The 13,597-nt window shown below is 36.9% G+C and overlaps 1 protein-coding gene across 1 annotated transcript in view; it reads right to left on the bottom strand.

Moving 5' to 3' along the window:
• adcy2b (adenylate cyclase 2b (brain)) overlaps window positions 1-13,597 on the bottom strand; it is a 144,859-nt gene that overhangs the window by 12,628 nt on the left and 118,634 nt on the right. The window contains exons 17-18 of the mRNA XM_007231726.4: window positions 9,436-9,573; window positions 3,210-3,326 (exon numbers count right to left, since the gene is read on the bottom strand). Of these exons, the coding sequence (XP_007231788.4) occupies window positions 3,210-3,326; window positions 9,436-9,573 (255 nt within the window). The remainder of the gene's footprint in view (window positions 1-3,209; window positions 3,327-9,435; window positions 9,574-13,597) is intronic.

A 13,597-nucleotide genomic window follows, 5' to 3' on the forward strand; every position in this document is an offset into this window, starting at 1 on the left:
AAACAGTAACGTGAAATTATGAAAAACTCCTTTGTTATTTGTGCAGTAAAATCATTACTCATCATCAAAATGATAAAAATGCCTTCATTTAATTAAGCCTTTTCAATGTTTTTTATGAGAGTCACAAAAGAAACCAGGGCCTGAATTCACAGCACTTACTCATTCAGTGGTGATTTTAATGACCACCAGTAGAACTCCACCGCCGTCAGACAGAGAGGTTAAAGAACTGAGCTCATTTACAAAAGCAGAGTCATTAATCTTTTTGAATAATTGTGCCTGCCTTTTCTTTTCTGAGCCGTCCGAGGGCACACTGGAGAGCACAGTAAATACGTCATCATTATTCAGCACAAAGCTTCTGCTTCCAGTGTTCATAAATACATCAACAGCATCAGCCCATTTTTCACAATGAACAGAACATCAGGCTCAATCAATACGTGTTCAGCAGAACATATTAAAGCATGTGTGACTTAATATATCGCTTTATATCACCTGTGACGCTAATAGAGGTGGACAGGATATAAACTACAGTTCAAAAGTCGAACCATTGCTTTCAATAATATTAAACCAGTATGGTGTTTAGTATAATTACAAATTATTACAATATATATATATATATATATATATATATATATATATATATATATATATATATATATATATATATAATAAATGCCATGTAATTACATAATTACAAGTAATTAGTACGGTGTTTGACTTAAAATATGTACAGAATGATGAACTGTTGAGCTGTTGAGAATTCTAAAATGACCTCAAGACATTGAAACAAAATTAATATAAATGAAAAAGGATCTAATTCATTAAAGCCCTCATGTAGGTAGTGTAGTACATTTACTCTTCAAATGTAAGCTACTGTATTAAGACCATTAGAAGTATACCGCCTCATAGGGGTGGGCGATATGGCTCTAAAATAATATCACGATATTTCAGGGTATTTTTGCGATAACGATATACTTGGCGATATAGGAAAACTAAAATAATTCATTCATTTCAGGAATATAGTATAATAGTATAACAGTATAATCATCATGTGGCAAAATAAATAATATAGCATAAAATAATATAATGCAGCAAATAATATTGCAGAATATTTAGTGCATGCATATAAACTGCAAACTAAAACAATTATACAATAAATACACCTAAAGCTTCACAGTAAATAATAGACTACTTTTAAGACAGAACAGCCCTATTATCACAATATGGATTTTTAATATCATGATATTTCTGTGTCACGATATATTGTATACGATATAATATTGCCCACCCCTACCGCCTTATTTGAGTACCTACACTCACCGCTTGAGAACAAACAAACCTTAACTTTTCTTGAAAGCACCAGAACAACTTCTACATTGTGTTAAAGGTAAGAGTTTATCATGAGTTGCACAGACAAGTGCAAATCAGACAGAAGAGCTGCTTTCTGAGGGCATGGTATAGAAGAATGTTATAACAAAGCAACTTGTTGACTATGTGTTTCCAGTTTATGCTTTTTTTGGTACCACTTTAAAATAAGACTACCTTTATAAAGGGTTTATAAATGGTTTACAATGAGTTTATTAATGGTTACTAATTAGGTTGTAAATGCCTTACAAATCATTAATAATCAGTTATAACACATATGTAGAAAGGGCTACAATATAGATGGCTGTGGGTTCACAATTTGACCAACATAAGGTCATAGTCGCCCTTTCTACGTATGTGTTATAACTGATTATTAATGATTTTTCAGGCATTTACAACCTAATTAGTAACCATTGATAAACTAATTGTAAACCATTTATAACCCTTTATAAAGGTAGTCTTATTTTTTTTGTTTTTTGCTTTGTTGAGTTTGTGGTACTCTGCTCCATTCTCCAGTCTTACTTTAGCTTAATGCACTGTGCTTGTTTTAGCTCCAGTTGCCTGTGTGAGACTACTTGCTTCACGCATGGTGATTTCTGAAGAAGTCTGTGGCAGTTTAAGCAGCACAGGGAATCTGATGTACCCCGAGGAGCCAAAACTCATTGGCAGTAGTCCTGGATTCTGTGGATTCCGTTTCTCTGAAGGCTGATAAAAAAGTAGCTAATTTGGAACTGTTGTGCACTTCACCAGAAAACTGTAAATTATGTTTTTCTTGCTTTGCTGAAGTTTATTGCTGACTCAGATGTTACAGATGTAGCACTTATATGAAGTATGCCACTGGTTTTACATTTATTATCCTTACTATGCCACAGTGGTGCTTTGTGTCAGTGATACTGCGTGTTCTTGGGCCATAAGGCCACAGTCAGCCAATGCAAAGTTAAAATGCAGTTTAAGGCTATATATTTTATTTATTTTAAAGGAAAATCTCCATTCAAAATGTGGTCTAGTCCAAGAATAGCCTTAATATCTGTCTGGCAAACTGCCCCTATGTGTCCTGGGAAATTAAATACTGTCCTAGACCCCAACCCTCCAGGACCAGGAATGAAGAACCATATTTTTGGCTTCACGAAACAGCAGGCTGCTTCTCAAATTGTGTTTGACTCTTGGAAGAGTTCAAAGGCACGTGATGCATGTGATGGCCTTATGTCACCATCTGAAGCCCAATCTGTCTGGCAGTGAATATGTGAAGGTGCCAGACCTGAGCTCATCTGCTGGTGTCCTCGAATCCCCCATAACACAACATGTTTCGCTCCGTTTTGTTCTGCCTGGCTTGTGTTCAATTGGCGCACTTTTGCTGGGCAACAACAAAAACTGTGTAGGTGTTATGGGCTGCTGAGGACTGGAGCCGAGAAGCACTGGCATATTGTCCAGCCTTTAACTGTGAAATGTCAGTCACTTTGCTGTAATTTGTAAAGAGGATGACTCTGGAAGCTCCACATTAGTGCAAAAATTATTTATTACAGTGTAATATAAGTTCAAGTCAGTTTGATGTACAGCACTAAAGGATCCTAGGCTGTATCCATCATCCAGACACAGAAATACACTTAGATTGTTAATAAGGCCTATAAAACTGACTGAATAGCAACCAAGCAAAGAGAATCAGAACAGGAGACGATTCTATGAATATTATGATGTTCAAATATTGAGCTCAGGTCTAATAAAACTGATTTAATAGCTGTACTTAGCTATTAGGAGTTTTAGTTGTTTACGCTGTATGACATTCTGTTGCCTTGAATGTGAGTTTTAAAAGCATATAAAAAGTAATTATAATGATAAAGAGAACTTACAGGCAGGTAGAACTTGTTGTCTGAAGCTTGGATGGTTTGGCCATAAACACTGTACACGCTTTCATTGGAAATGTTTGGTGCAGCCTCTGTAATCAGCTTCTCATCCTCTAGAAAGAACTGCACAGTAAGAAGAACAAGACACATTTTAGGGCTTTATTACAGGAAATAACACAGCCGTAATTTGTGAACAGAAATCAGCTAGCTGCATCCATCAAAGATAGATCAAAGATGTTGAAATGCATACATAGCTTACACATAGAGTCTCCTCAGAAAAGTGCTGATCATAGAATGAGATGCTTTTTACAGCAGCCACACACATGCATAAGGTCACCATGCTTACTGCCCAGTAATAAGTAGAGTGTATATGGATGAAATGAGCTAAATGTATTTTACAAATTGAACACAGCTGAATGATACTACAATTCTCTATAGTAATACAATATATATATATATATATATATATATATATATATATATATATATATATATATATATATATATATATATATAATACTATAATATAATGTATAATGTAACACAGATAACATAAACAGTGCAGTGAGAGTACAGTGAAGAATGTACATGTACTGTGCAGATGTTTTAGGCACCTGAATGTATAATTTAAAATACAATAAGAGTGTTCATGTTACGCACATCAGAACAGGTAAAATATAGCAAGAAGTAAAAAGAATGTGTCACTTTGGAGAAAGTCTAGTCTTTGCTTGTCTTGTGAACTATTTTACTGAACAAAGCTTCAGATTCAGATTTCTTCGAGACACCTCCAGTCAGGAAAAGAATTTGTTCAATTCCATCACCAGTTCACCTGATTTATCATTATTAAACAGTGATTCACAAAACCAGGTGCTGAATAATATATAAATAGATATAAATAATACTAGATTAGTACTATGAAAGAGTAAAATACACAGTAAACGTCTACTTGACGTTTGAATGTTATTTGTATTTCGGCCATTCCATCCATTTTTAAAAATCTTTTTTCAATTCAGAATCTAATAACACATGCATTTAACTATTAAAAACTCAGGCAGCTTTACTTAATTTTTTATAAGGTTTTTAAGTCGAAGATGGTTACAAAACTCATGTGACATTTAAAAAGCATGTTTAAAAGCAAGTCCACTAATTCCTTTGATTTTCTCTCAAGTAAGTCTTTATTTTAAAGAAATGGTTTACTACATATTATAATTGATATTTATGAAAAAAAAATCACTCCTGTTACTAAAATTCACTCCTGTTTTTGGAACTCACTCCTGTTACTGGCACTCATTCCTATTACTTTTTATGTTTTGAGTAACAGGAATGAAAGTAACAGGAAGGAGTTTTTTAGTATAGAAATAGCAAAAAGATGAAAAATAGCTAAACGGACATTGAGCACATTCTAACGATTTTCCCATTTTTTTTTATAAAAATAAACAAATAAGATCTAAGAATGAATTAAGGTAACAGAAATGAGTGTTAAGATTCACCTCCTCAGTCAGAGTTAAAATAAGAATGTACGTTTGGTCTTCCCATCATCTTCAGAAGAACCAGCTGATGTCACTTCCTGTTGTAGATGTGACACATGGGGCAATGTTTTACAGGAATGAGTGAAACCCAGGGACACAACTAAAATGTGCATGTTAACATAAATGCTATTTGGAATCACACAACAATGCAAAAAGAATAACAAATGCTATTTTTTCAGTGGTTTAATTAGTTTTTATTGATGTTTTTAATTACATATTTTACTTTTGCATAGGTCAATGTACAAGACACTATGCTTAATAATAAAATGTATTTTAAAGTTATGTTGTGTGCTTTTTTATACATGTAATTTACTGGGGACAGAAATTGCACCAATTCGGTAGATTAAAATTATCAGAAATTTGTTTAAAATCATAGCACCATACATTTCTACTGTGATGTATATTGATATCAATTTTTTTTGAGCCCTAAGAGTAAAATAAAGTGTTGGACAGCGAAATGGAGCTTCATCCAGTGTACAATGTGAAATTAACTGGAGGGGAGTTTGTGACCCAGAACTAATCATCTAATGTCAATACCACCCCATGACCGCACTAATGCTCCTGTGGCTGAATGCAATATTCTCATTTCTGTGTACCAACACCTAGTGTAAAATATTCCCAAAAGAGTAGAAACTGATTTCAGAACAACTGACGGATGAGCAGATCTCGCAACACCTTTGGGCATAAACACTGTACTTTAAAAATAGAAATGCTGCAAATGATTCTTAATGTAAAGCCAAATACATGTTTTGTTATAGACCTTATTTATTTTTAATGGGAAAATATTTTTTGAAGCATTTCTATTGGTACATTTATCATGAAATTCTAACACAATAAAAAAAAAGATTCAAATTCTGCAAAATGTGAAAAAAAAAAAAAAAAAAAAAATTAATAAGATTTTGCATGACATCAACAATTTGATTCCTATGCTATTATAGCCTATATCCCCATCTGACTAAAACGTCTTGAGCCATGCACACAAAACCAGCAAGATTTGATTAGGGTTCAATTTTTTGACCCAGGGAAGCTTAATGTGTGAAATCGATTTGCGTGCACATGCTAAACCTTTAGCCTCACTCTCAGGTCTGATCCGAAGGGCTGATGAGGATGCAACTCAATCACTTAACCACCCTCTCACACACACACCTGAGACCAGATCCTGTCATTGCTGTGCAGTGCAGTGAAATGAGGCGGAGCGCGTTATATTTTCAGCATGGTGAATCTGAAACGTATGCAAATCCCCTTAAATAACAGTCTGCAATGTGTACTTTAATCAGGGCTGATTGGCTTCATTTGAAATTTAAAACAGTGGAGCAGAAGGGCATATCATATCTTTGGCCCAAAATGCTTTTTTTTTTTACATATTGTGAATCTGGTGGTTCTCTACACAGTTTTACAATTGTAGAATGAATGGAACAGTAGAAGTGCTCCAAAATGACTTGGCCAAACCTTTTTACATTGACTTCTGTTAAAAGTAAAGAAGTTTTCTTTCCACCTATTGTAAAGCTACTGTCTTAAACATACAAAGTGACATGTGATGATACACAGCTCTGGAAAACAATAATGGACCACTTCAGTTTCTGAATCAGTTTCTCTGATTTTGCTATTTATAGGTATATGTTTGAGTAAAATGAACATTGCTGTTTTATTCTATAAACTACAGACAACATATCTCCTAAATTCCAAATACAAATATTGTATTTGGAATTTATTTGCAGAAAATGAGAAATGGCTGAAATAAGTTCATATTCAGAAAATCAATGTTTGGTGGAATAATCATGTTTTTTCTTATCTTGGCATGTTCTCCTCCACCAGTCTTACACACTGCTTTTGGATAACTTTATGCCACTTCTGGTACAAAAATTCAAGCAGTTCAGCTTGGTTTGATGGCTTGTGATCATCCATCTTCCTCTTGATTATATTCCAGAAGTTTTCAATCTGGTAAAATCAAAGAAACTCATCATTTTTAACTAAGCTTAGCTGTATATACATTTATAGAAAGAAATAAATTATAAAAGTAAATATATATAGTGTAAATAAAAGCAGGTTAGAGTTGGGTAAGATTCAGCATTTTCAGAGTATGAGACAAATGCATAATTCATTTTCTACTTTTTTACAATTCATAACTGGAACTTTATGGGAGGCTGAATCTATGTCTGAGCCGTTCCCATGAGACTGCTCAGAGACTCTCCTTCTGTCACAGGCTGACAGCCAAAGTCTATAGACTCCGCTCAGGCTGTAACTGGAAAACTCTGCATATGCTAAAAAATTCAGAACTAATAGGGAAAAACGTATTAGCCCATTAAAATCAGTGCTGTCTCCTTTGCCAAGGCTGACCGCCCACTCTAACTACAGGCTTCCAGGCTATTAGAAACACATAGGGGATGGCAGACCCATCTGCTGTACGTATAAGAAATGGCCTCCAGTTAGGTGGAGCAAAAAGGTCACTGAGATCGTAGGGTATTAAACTGACGGCACAGAACCGGACGTAGGGAGTGCTATTTAAGTACCAACGTGACATCTTCAGCTCCATTAGGTTAGATCATGCTGACCTGCTAAGCTGACTGTTTCACACTCATATAATTCAATAAACAGGGGTGTAACGATGCCTCACTGCATTATGGCTCATTGATCTGAATGTGGTGATTCAACTCTATTGATTTTTTTATTGTAAAACCAATGACTAGCCTTAAGTATACACTCATTTTTGGTCAGAATAAAATCCTCAGGCTATTCTGAATCTAAAAATAAAAAGGCACATTGAATGTGTTGTCTTTATTGTTATTTATTATTATTTTGTATATATTTTTTTACTTTGTCATTTACTTTGTTCCTTCAGTCACATATTGCTAACATATATGGTAAGATTATACAGCTCCGGAAAAAATAAGAGACCACTTAAAAATGATGAGTTTTTTTTATTTCACCAAATTGAAAAACTCTGGAATAAAATCAAGAGGAAGATGGCTAAACTGCTCAAATTTTTGCACCAGGAGTGGCAGGAGTTTCTGAACTCTTAAAACTTTATGAATATGAACTTGTTTTCTTTGTATTATTTGAGGTCTAAAAGTTCTGCATCTTTTTATTGTTTCAGCCATTTCTTATTTTCTGCAGATAAATTACATATTTTTATTTAGATTTTGGGAGAAATGTCTGTAGTTTATAGAATAAAACAACAATGTTAATTTTACTCAAACATCTACCTATAATTAGCAAAATCAGAGAAACTGATTCAGAAACTGAAGTGGTCTCTTATTTTTTTTTTTTTTTCCAGTCAAAGCAGCCATTAGGTTACTAATGGTAAAAAAAACATAAACCATAACAGAAAATACCACAGACATTTCAGTGTTTAGCTTGTCTACCCTTTAGCTTTTACAGTTTATCTGAAAAAGTCTGCAGGGAGACTATTCTATGAGATGGGGATGAGTTTGGTAGATGGGGATGAGTTGGGAAGATTGGGAAAAGTTGGGAAGATTGGGAAGAGTTGAGGAGATGGAATGGGTTGGGGAGATGGGGATGAGTTGGGGAGATAGGGACGAGTTGGGGCGATGGGGAAGAGTTGGGAAGATTGGGAAGAGTTGAGGAGATGGAATGGGTTTGGGAGATGGGGATGAGTTGGGGAGATGGAATGGGTTTGGGACATGGGGATGAGTTGGGGAGATGGGGATGAGTTGGGGAGGTGGAATGGGTTTGGGAGATGGGGATGAGTTGGGGAGGTGGAATGGGTTTGGGAGATGGGGATGAGTTGGGGAGATGGGGATGAGTTGGGGAGATAGGGATGAGTTGGGGAGATGGGGATGAGTTGGGAAGATTGGGAAGAGTTGAGGAGATGGAATGGGTTTGGCAGATGGGGATGAGTTGGGGAAATGGAATGGGTTTGGGAGATGGGGATGAGTTGGGGAGATGGGGATGAGTTGGGGAGGTGGAATGGGTTTGGGAGATGGGGATGAGTTGGGGAGATAGGGATGAGTTGGGGAGATGGGGATGAGTTGGGAAGATTGGGAAGAGTTGAGGAGATGGAATGGGTTTGGGAGATGGGGATGAGTTGGGGAGATGGAATGGGTTTGGGAGATGGGGATGAGTTGGGGAGATGGGGATGAGTTGGGGAGGTGGAATGGGTTTGGGAGATGGGGATGAGTTGAGGAGGTGGAATGGGTTTGGGAGATGTTGATGAGTTGTGGAGACGGGGATGAGTTGAGGAGATGGAATGGGTTTGGGAGATGGGGATGAGTTGGGGAGATGGGGACGTGGTGGCAGGGTGATCATCCAACATACTGACCTCCCAAATGTTTTTTCATTAGTGTGAATGTAATCCCATCTTTATAGCTATACTCCAAAATCTAGTAGAAAATTTGCTTGAACAGTAGAGACAGTTCCTCTAATTAAACCATTATTAAGCTTTTTTAAATAATTTTGATTTCAGGAGAAACAATAAGTTTCGTAATAGTTTTGTCAATAATTTAAGATTATCACATTCCCTACAGCATCCTCAGTGCTGAACTGCAGGCCCCGATCAACCGCACTCGGGACCCGCGTTAGCATTCCTCCAGGGTTTCCTGAACAGCTGACTCATAACACCACTTCTGTCTCCAGTGCTGTGGAGTGTGTGTGCGGGGCCGTGGAGTGCGAGTGTGTAGCTCTGTTGAGTGTAAATGTGCGGCTCCGTGGTGGATGTGAAGCCCTTTGGCAGTCACGATACTCACCATGTTGAACACGGCCATGACCAGGATGAGCGCGGTGGTTGCCATGGTGAGCACAAGCCGAATCCAAGGCTTATTGGCGTCGAGTGTGGAGGAGTTGGGGAGCCAGGGCAGAGAGCAGGAGGCCACCGTGCCCCATCGCTACGGCAACAAGAGAGAGAGAGAGAGAGAGAGAGAGAGACTGGTGAAAATGAGCTTTGACTCCCACTAATATCATTAGCATATCAGTTCCTCTGTTGAGCACCCGGGGTAGGGTCACGCTTCAGATGAATAAGAACTGCGTCAAACGTACAAGTACCAACGTCTGAGGGTAATAAGCGTGCTAATCCAATCCTGTACAATCCAATCGGCCTGAGACACATGGCGTGCAGTGGTATGAGATCCAGAACTGGTGAAATCTCTTTATTCCATAAATAACTTTTTTTTTTTATATTTAAAAGGTTTAAAGATGTCAACGTAAAGAGGTTTCAAGTGGTCAAGCAAACTAAAGTGCTGCTACTATGGTCTGAGATTTGCCAGTTCGAATAACTGTTCACGATGCTTGCCATCAGCAGCCGGAGTCCGAGAGAGCACAATGGGTCATGCTCTCTTGGGCTGGGTAGATGGCTTTCTCTCCCCTATCACTCCTAGTGTTGGGGGCATTACTACCAATAGGACGAGTGGATGGAATAATTGGGAGAAAATAGGATAAAAAAGATAGAATGTGTAATATAATACGAAAAGGTTTAGGATGCACCAAATCATCTTTGGCAACTAAAAAATGGCAAAAAAAAAGCTCTCTATAATGTTTGGCTGAATACACGAATGAATGGGGAGCAATGACAAATTTATTTGAACCCGCTGTGCCAGGTGCTGAGCTTAAGAACTTAAGATCAGAATAGGGTACAGACATCATAGACATACCATATCATATCAAACAACACACCTTACCCTAACTTACTCCATTCACTTGTTTCCTGTTAAATCAAGTACTATTTAAATCCAATAGCTGAAATATAAGGCTTTGTTGGTATGAATGCTGGGATGTTAAATAGGTTTCAATATTATTAATCTTTTTACTATTCTATTATTAATATGGTAAAAAAAAGGCAAAATTAATGTAAACCTGCAAAAAAAAAAAAAAAGTTTTGTGTTCAAATGTTTGCTTCAAATGCAAGGTTCTTTACTTACTTGAAGATTCTTCAGGGATATGTTTAAGTAAAGTGAGAAAAGTGAACTTCTATAACCTACAGACAACATTTCTCCCAAATTCTAAATAAAAATATTGTCATTTAAAGCATTTATTTGCAGAAAATATGAAATGGCTGAAATAACAGACAGAGCTTTCAGACCTCAAATAATGCAAAGAAAACAAGTTTCTGTTCATAAAGTTTTAAGATTTCAGAAATCAATATTTGGTGGAATAATCCTGTTTTTTAATCACAGTGTTCTTGCATCTTAACATGCTCTCCTCCACCAGTCTTACACACTGCTTTTGGATAACTTTATGCCGGATTCCTTTTACTTCTGATTATAAATGAGTTAATGTGCAGTTATAGGAGATACAGGAATCACCAGCATAATCTGTTGTACCCATTCTGCTGGATGCAGCCTCGGATTTCGGCACCTTTTTCTTCTTTTTCTTGTTCTGTTGTTTAATGGAAGACGACAGCCTACTTCAACTTTCTGTAATTTTTCCTGTAAAAGTCAAAACCAACTAGAAAGGTAATTTGGTCGGAATTATGCTCAATTTACACCTTCTTTTTTATTGTATTTTTTGTATTAAGGTCTAGACTAAACAAATTAAGTGTGAAAGCAGCCTTACAAAAACTGATCCTTTTGGAACCAAAAATAGCTCTTCTATGGCGTCACTTAAATAATCGTTTGTAGCAATTTTATTTTTCCAGTGTATACTCTCATTTATAGTGTCTCTACTCTGGGACATGACCTTCAAAGCTTCTGGTTGGTTCCCTTTTTTTGTACATTTGTGTCCTTGCATGGTGTTACGTAATGTTTGACAGGGCATTGCTGAACTGTGCTGCGACCATCTGTTCATGTCTGAAGCACTCGATCCTCAAAGACTGACTTACAGCGCTCTTCTGAGCTTCTGCTTCACGGAGACGTGAAAGAGCAACCAATAAGAAAGCACCTCTGCTCACCTGAAGTGCCAGTGATGTCAATGAGTGCTTTTCAGCACCAAACAAAACACCTCCCAGAGACGCATTTGACTCAGGTTCACTTCACAGCAGTGGTGCTTGAGTTTTTGGAAAATACATCCGCTCGCATCCGAGAAAGAAGCAGGGGTAAAAATGCTGCCTATTGCAGGATGGAAGACTTCAATTTTCTACCGGGGCAACACACAGAGCTTTTAGAACCGTTTCTTCCTACTGGTGTGCAACATAACTCAGCACAGGGAAAAGGAACTCACACCCTGCTGGAGAATAATAGGCCACAAATGACCTAGTGAACAACCTAGTAAATCACTCCAGCTGCTACTGTAGGCTTCCTGTTTTTAGCAGGGTGGGGAGGTTAGCTTTCAGCTCAAGGTCGACTTCGGCAAAGTCTGGTTTAGAGGCACAGCAGCTATGTTCATTATGTACTGATGACTGGATTCATTATATACCACACAGATTAGAGACTGAAGGGCAAACTAATGATAAAGTTTGATATACTGAAGCACAAAGTGCAGGTAAACAGTGACTGAAAAGTTTGGACACCTCTATTCAGCTGCTTTGTTAATTTTGTAAGTGGAAATAACTTAAAATCTAATACAGTTTATAAATAGATAAAAAAAACTAAAGCATGCATAATGTTTTATAACGGTTTGGACATACCTTAAATTTAGTGTTTTTTATTATATACAAATTTCTGCATTTTAGATTATTGCATTCATGCAAACTATGAAGAAAAACATATGGAATTATGAAGTAATCAAAAAAGTGTTAAACAAAAGAGAATATGTTTTATATTTTAAATTTATCAAAGTGGGCACCTGTTGCTTAGCTGACAACTTTGTACATCTTGTCATTTTGTCAGTCAGCTTTATGGGGTAGAGTCACCTAGAATGGCTTGCAGTTAACAGCTGTGCTGTGCAGTGAAAGTCAGTCAATTCGAATAATTTAATGAACTTTACTTATGCAATTATTCTTAAACACAGTCGCAAAGACTATTAAAAAATATGATGAATCTGGCACTCATCAGGACAATTAAGCAAGACTAAGAGCCCACCTCTGCCCAAACGTTTGACTGATACTGGATGTTGTTGCTAGGGGGTTGATATGGTGTTGCTAAGTGGTGGCTTTGTTGTCCAAGGTAGTTCCCATGGTGTTGCTAAGTTTCACTAGTGGTCCTCAATGTCTGTGTGTATATATGTATACAGTATTGTGAACTAATACTTGTGGGTTTTACTGCATAAATATGTAAATGCAGTATTGCACAAGAGTGTATGTTATTTTGGCAGCAGGAAATGCTTTCAAACAACAATTACAAACAATATAATAACCAATTGGGATGATAGCTAAACCTATTTCAGTGCTCTTTTAACTAAAGTATAATATCTTTATATACTTTATATCTTTATATACTGTATATACACTTTGTTAGAGTACAAAAAGTGCAGACTATATATAAGTAACTAGACCAGATGTGTCCAATCTTATCACTGGTGGGCTGGTGTGGCTGCAGGTTTTCATTGTAAACAGGAATGAAAACCTGCAGCCACAGCAGTCCTTTGTGAATAAGATTGGACACCCCTAAGTTAGACGATGCCATTTTTTTATCCTTTTGGCTCTGACTTTGTTTTTTAAAGCACAATGGACTCCAGGAACGGGTGCATAATATTAGCTTTAATTTGAAAGAATTTGCATATATGTTGGTGAGACAATATAAAAGTGACAGCCTTTTTTACATACAGAATCCCCCAGATTTTATTGCTTCTGGATGGTCTGCTTTTATTGCCCCCGAAACTTAATTTGTTCCTCACATTGCGTGACACCAGTGCCAAACCCCAGCTACAAAAATGCCACATCTGGCATTTTGTTATCTCTGTAGTAAACTAATGATGCGACAACCCACAGCTGGCCAGGCAACAACTCAACAGCCAACTGTCCAATTACTCTGGTCGCCTGACGTGAGGGACCATGCATAAAGGTGGCTGCACTTCTTACAGTATATGGTTCATTTTAAA

Source organism: Astyanax mexicanus, chromosome 3, assembly GCF_023375975.1.
Source record: "Astyanax mexicanus isolate ESR-SI-001 chromosome 3, AstMex3_surface, whole genome shotgun sequence".
Lineage (NCBI taxonomy): Eukaryota > Metazoa > Chordata > Actinopteri > Characiformes > Acestrorhamphidae > Astyanax > Astyanax mexicanus.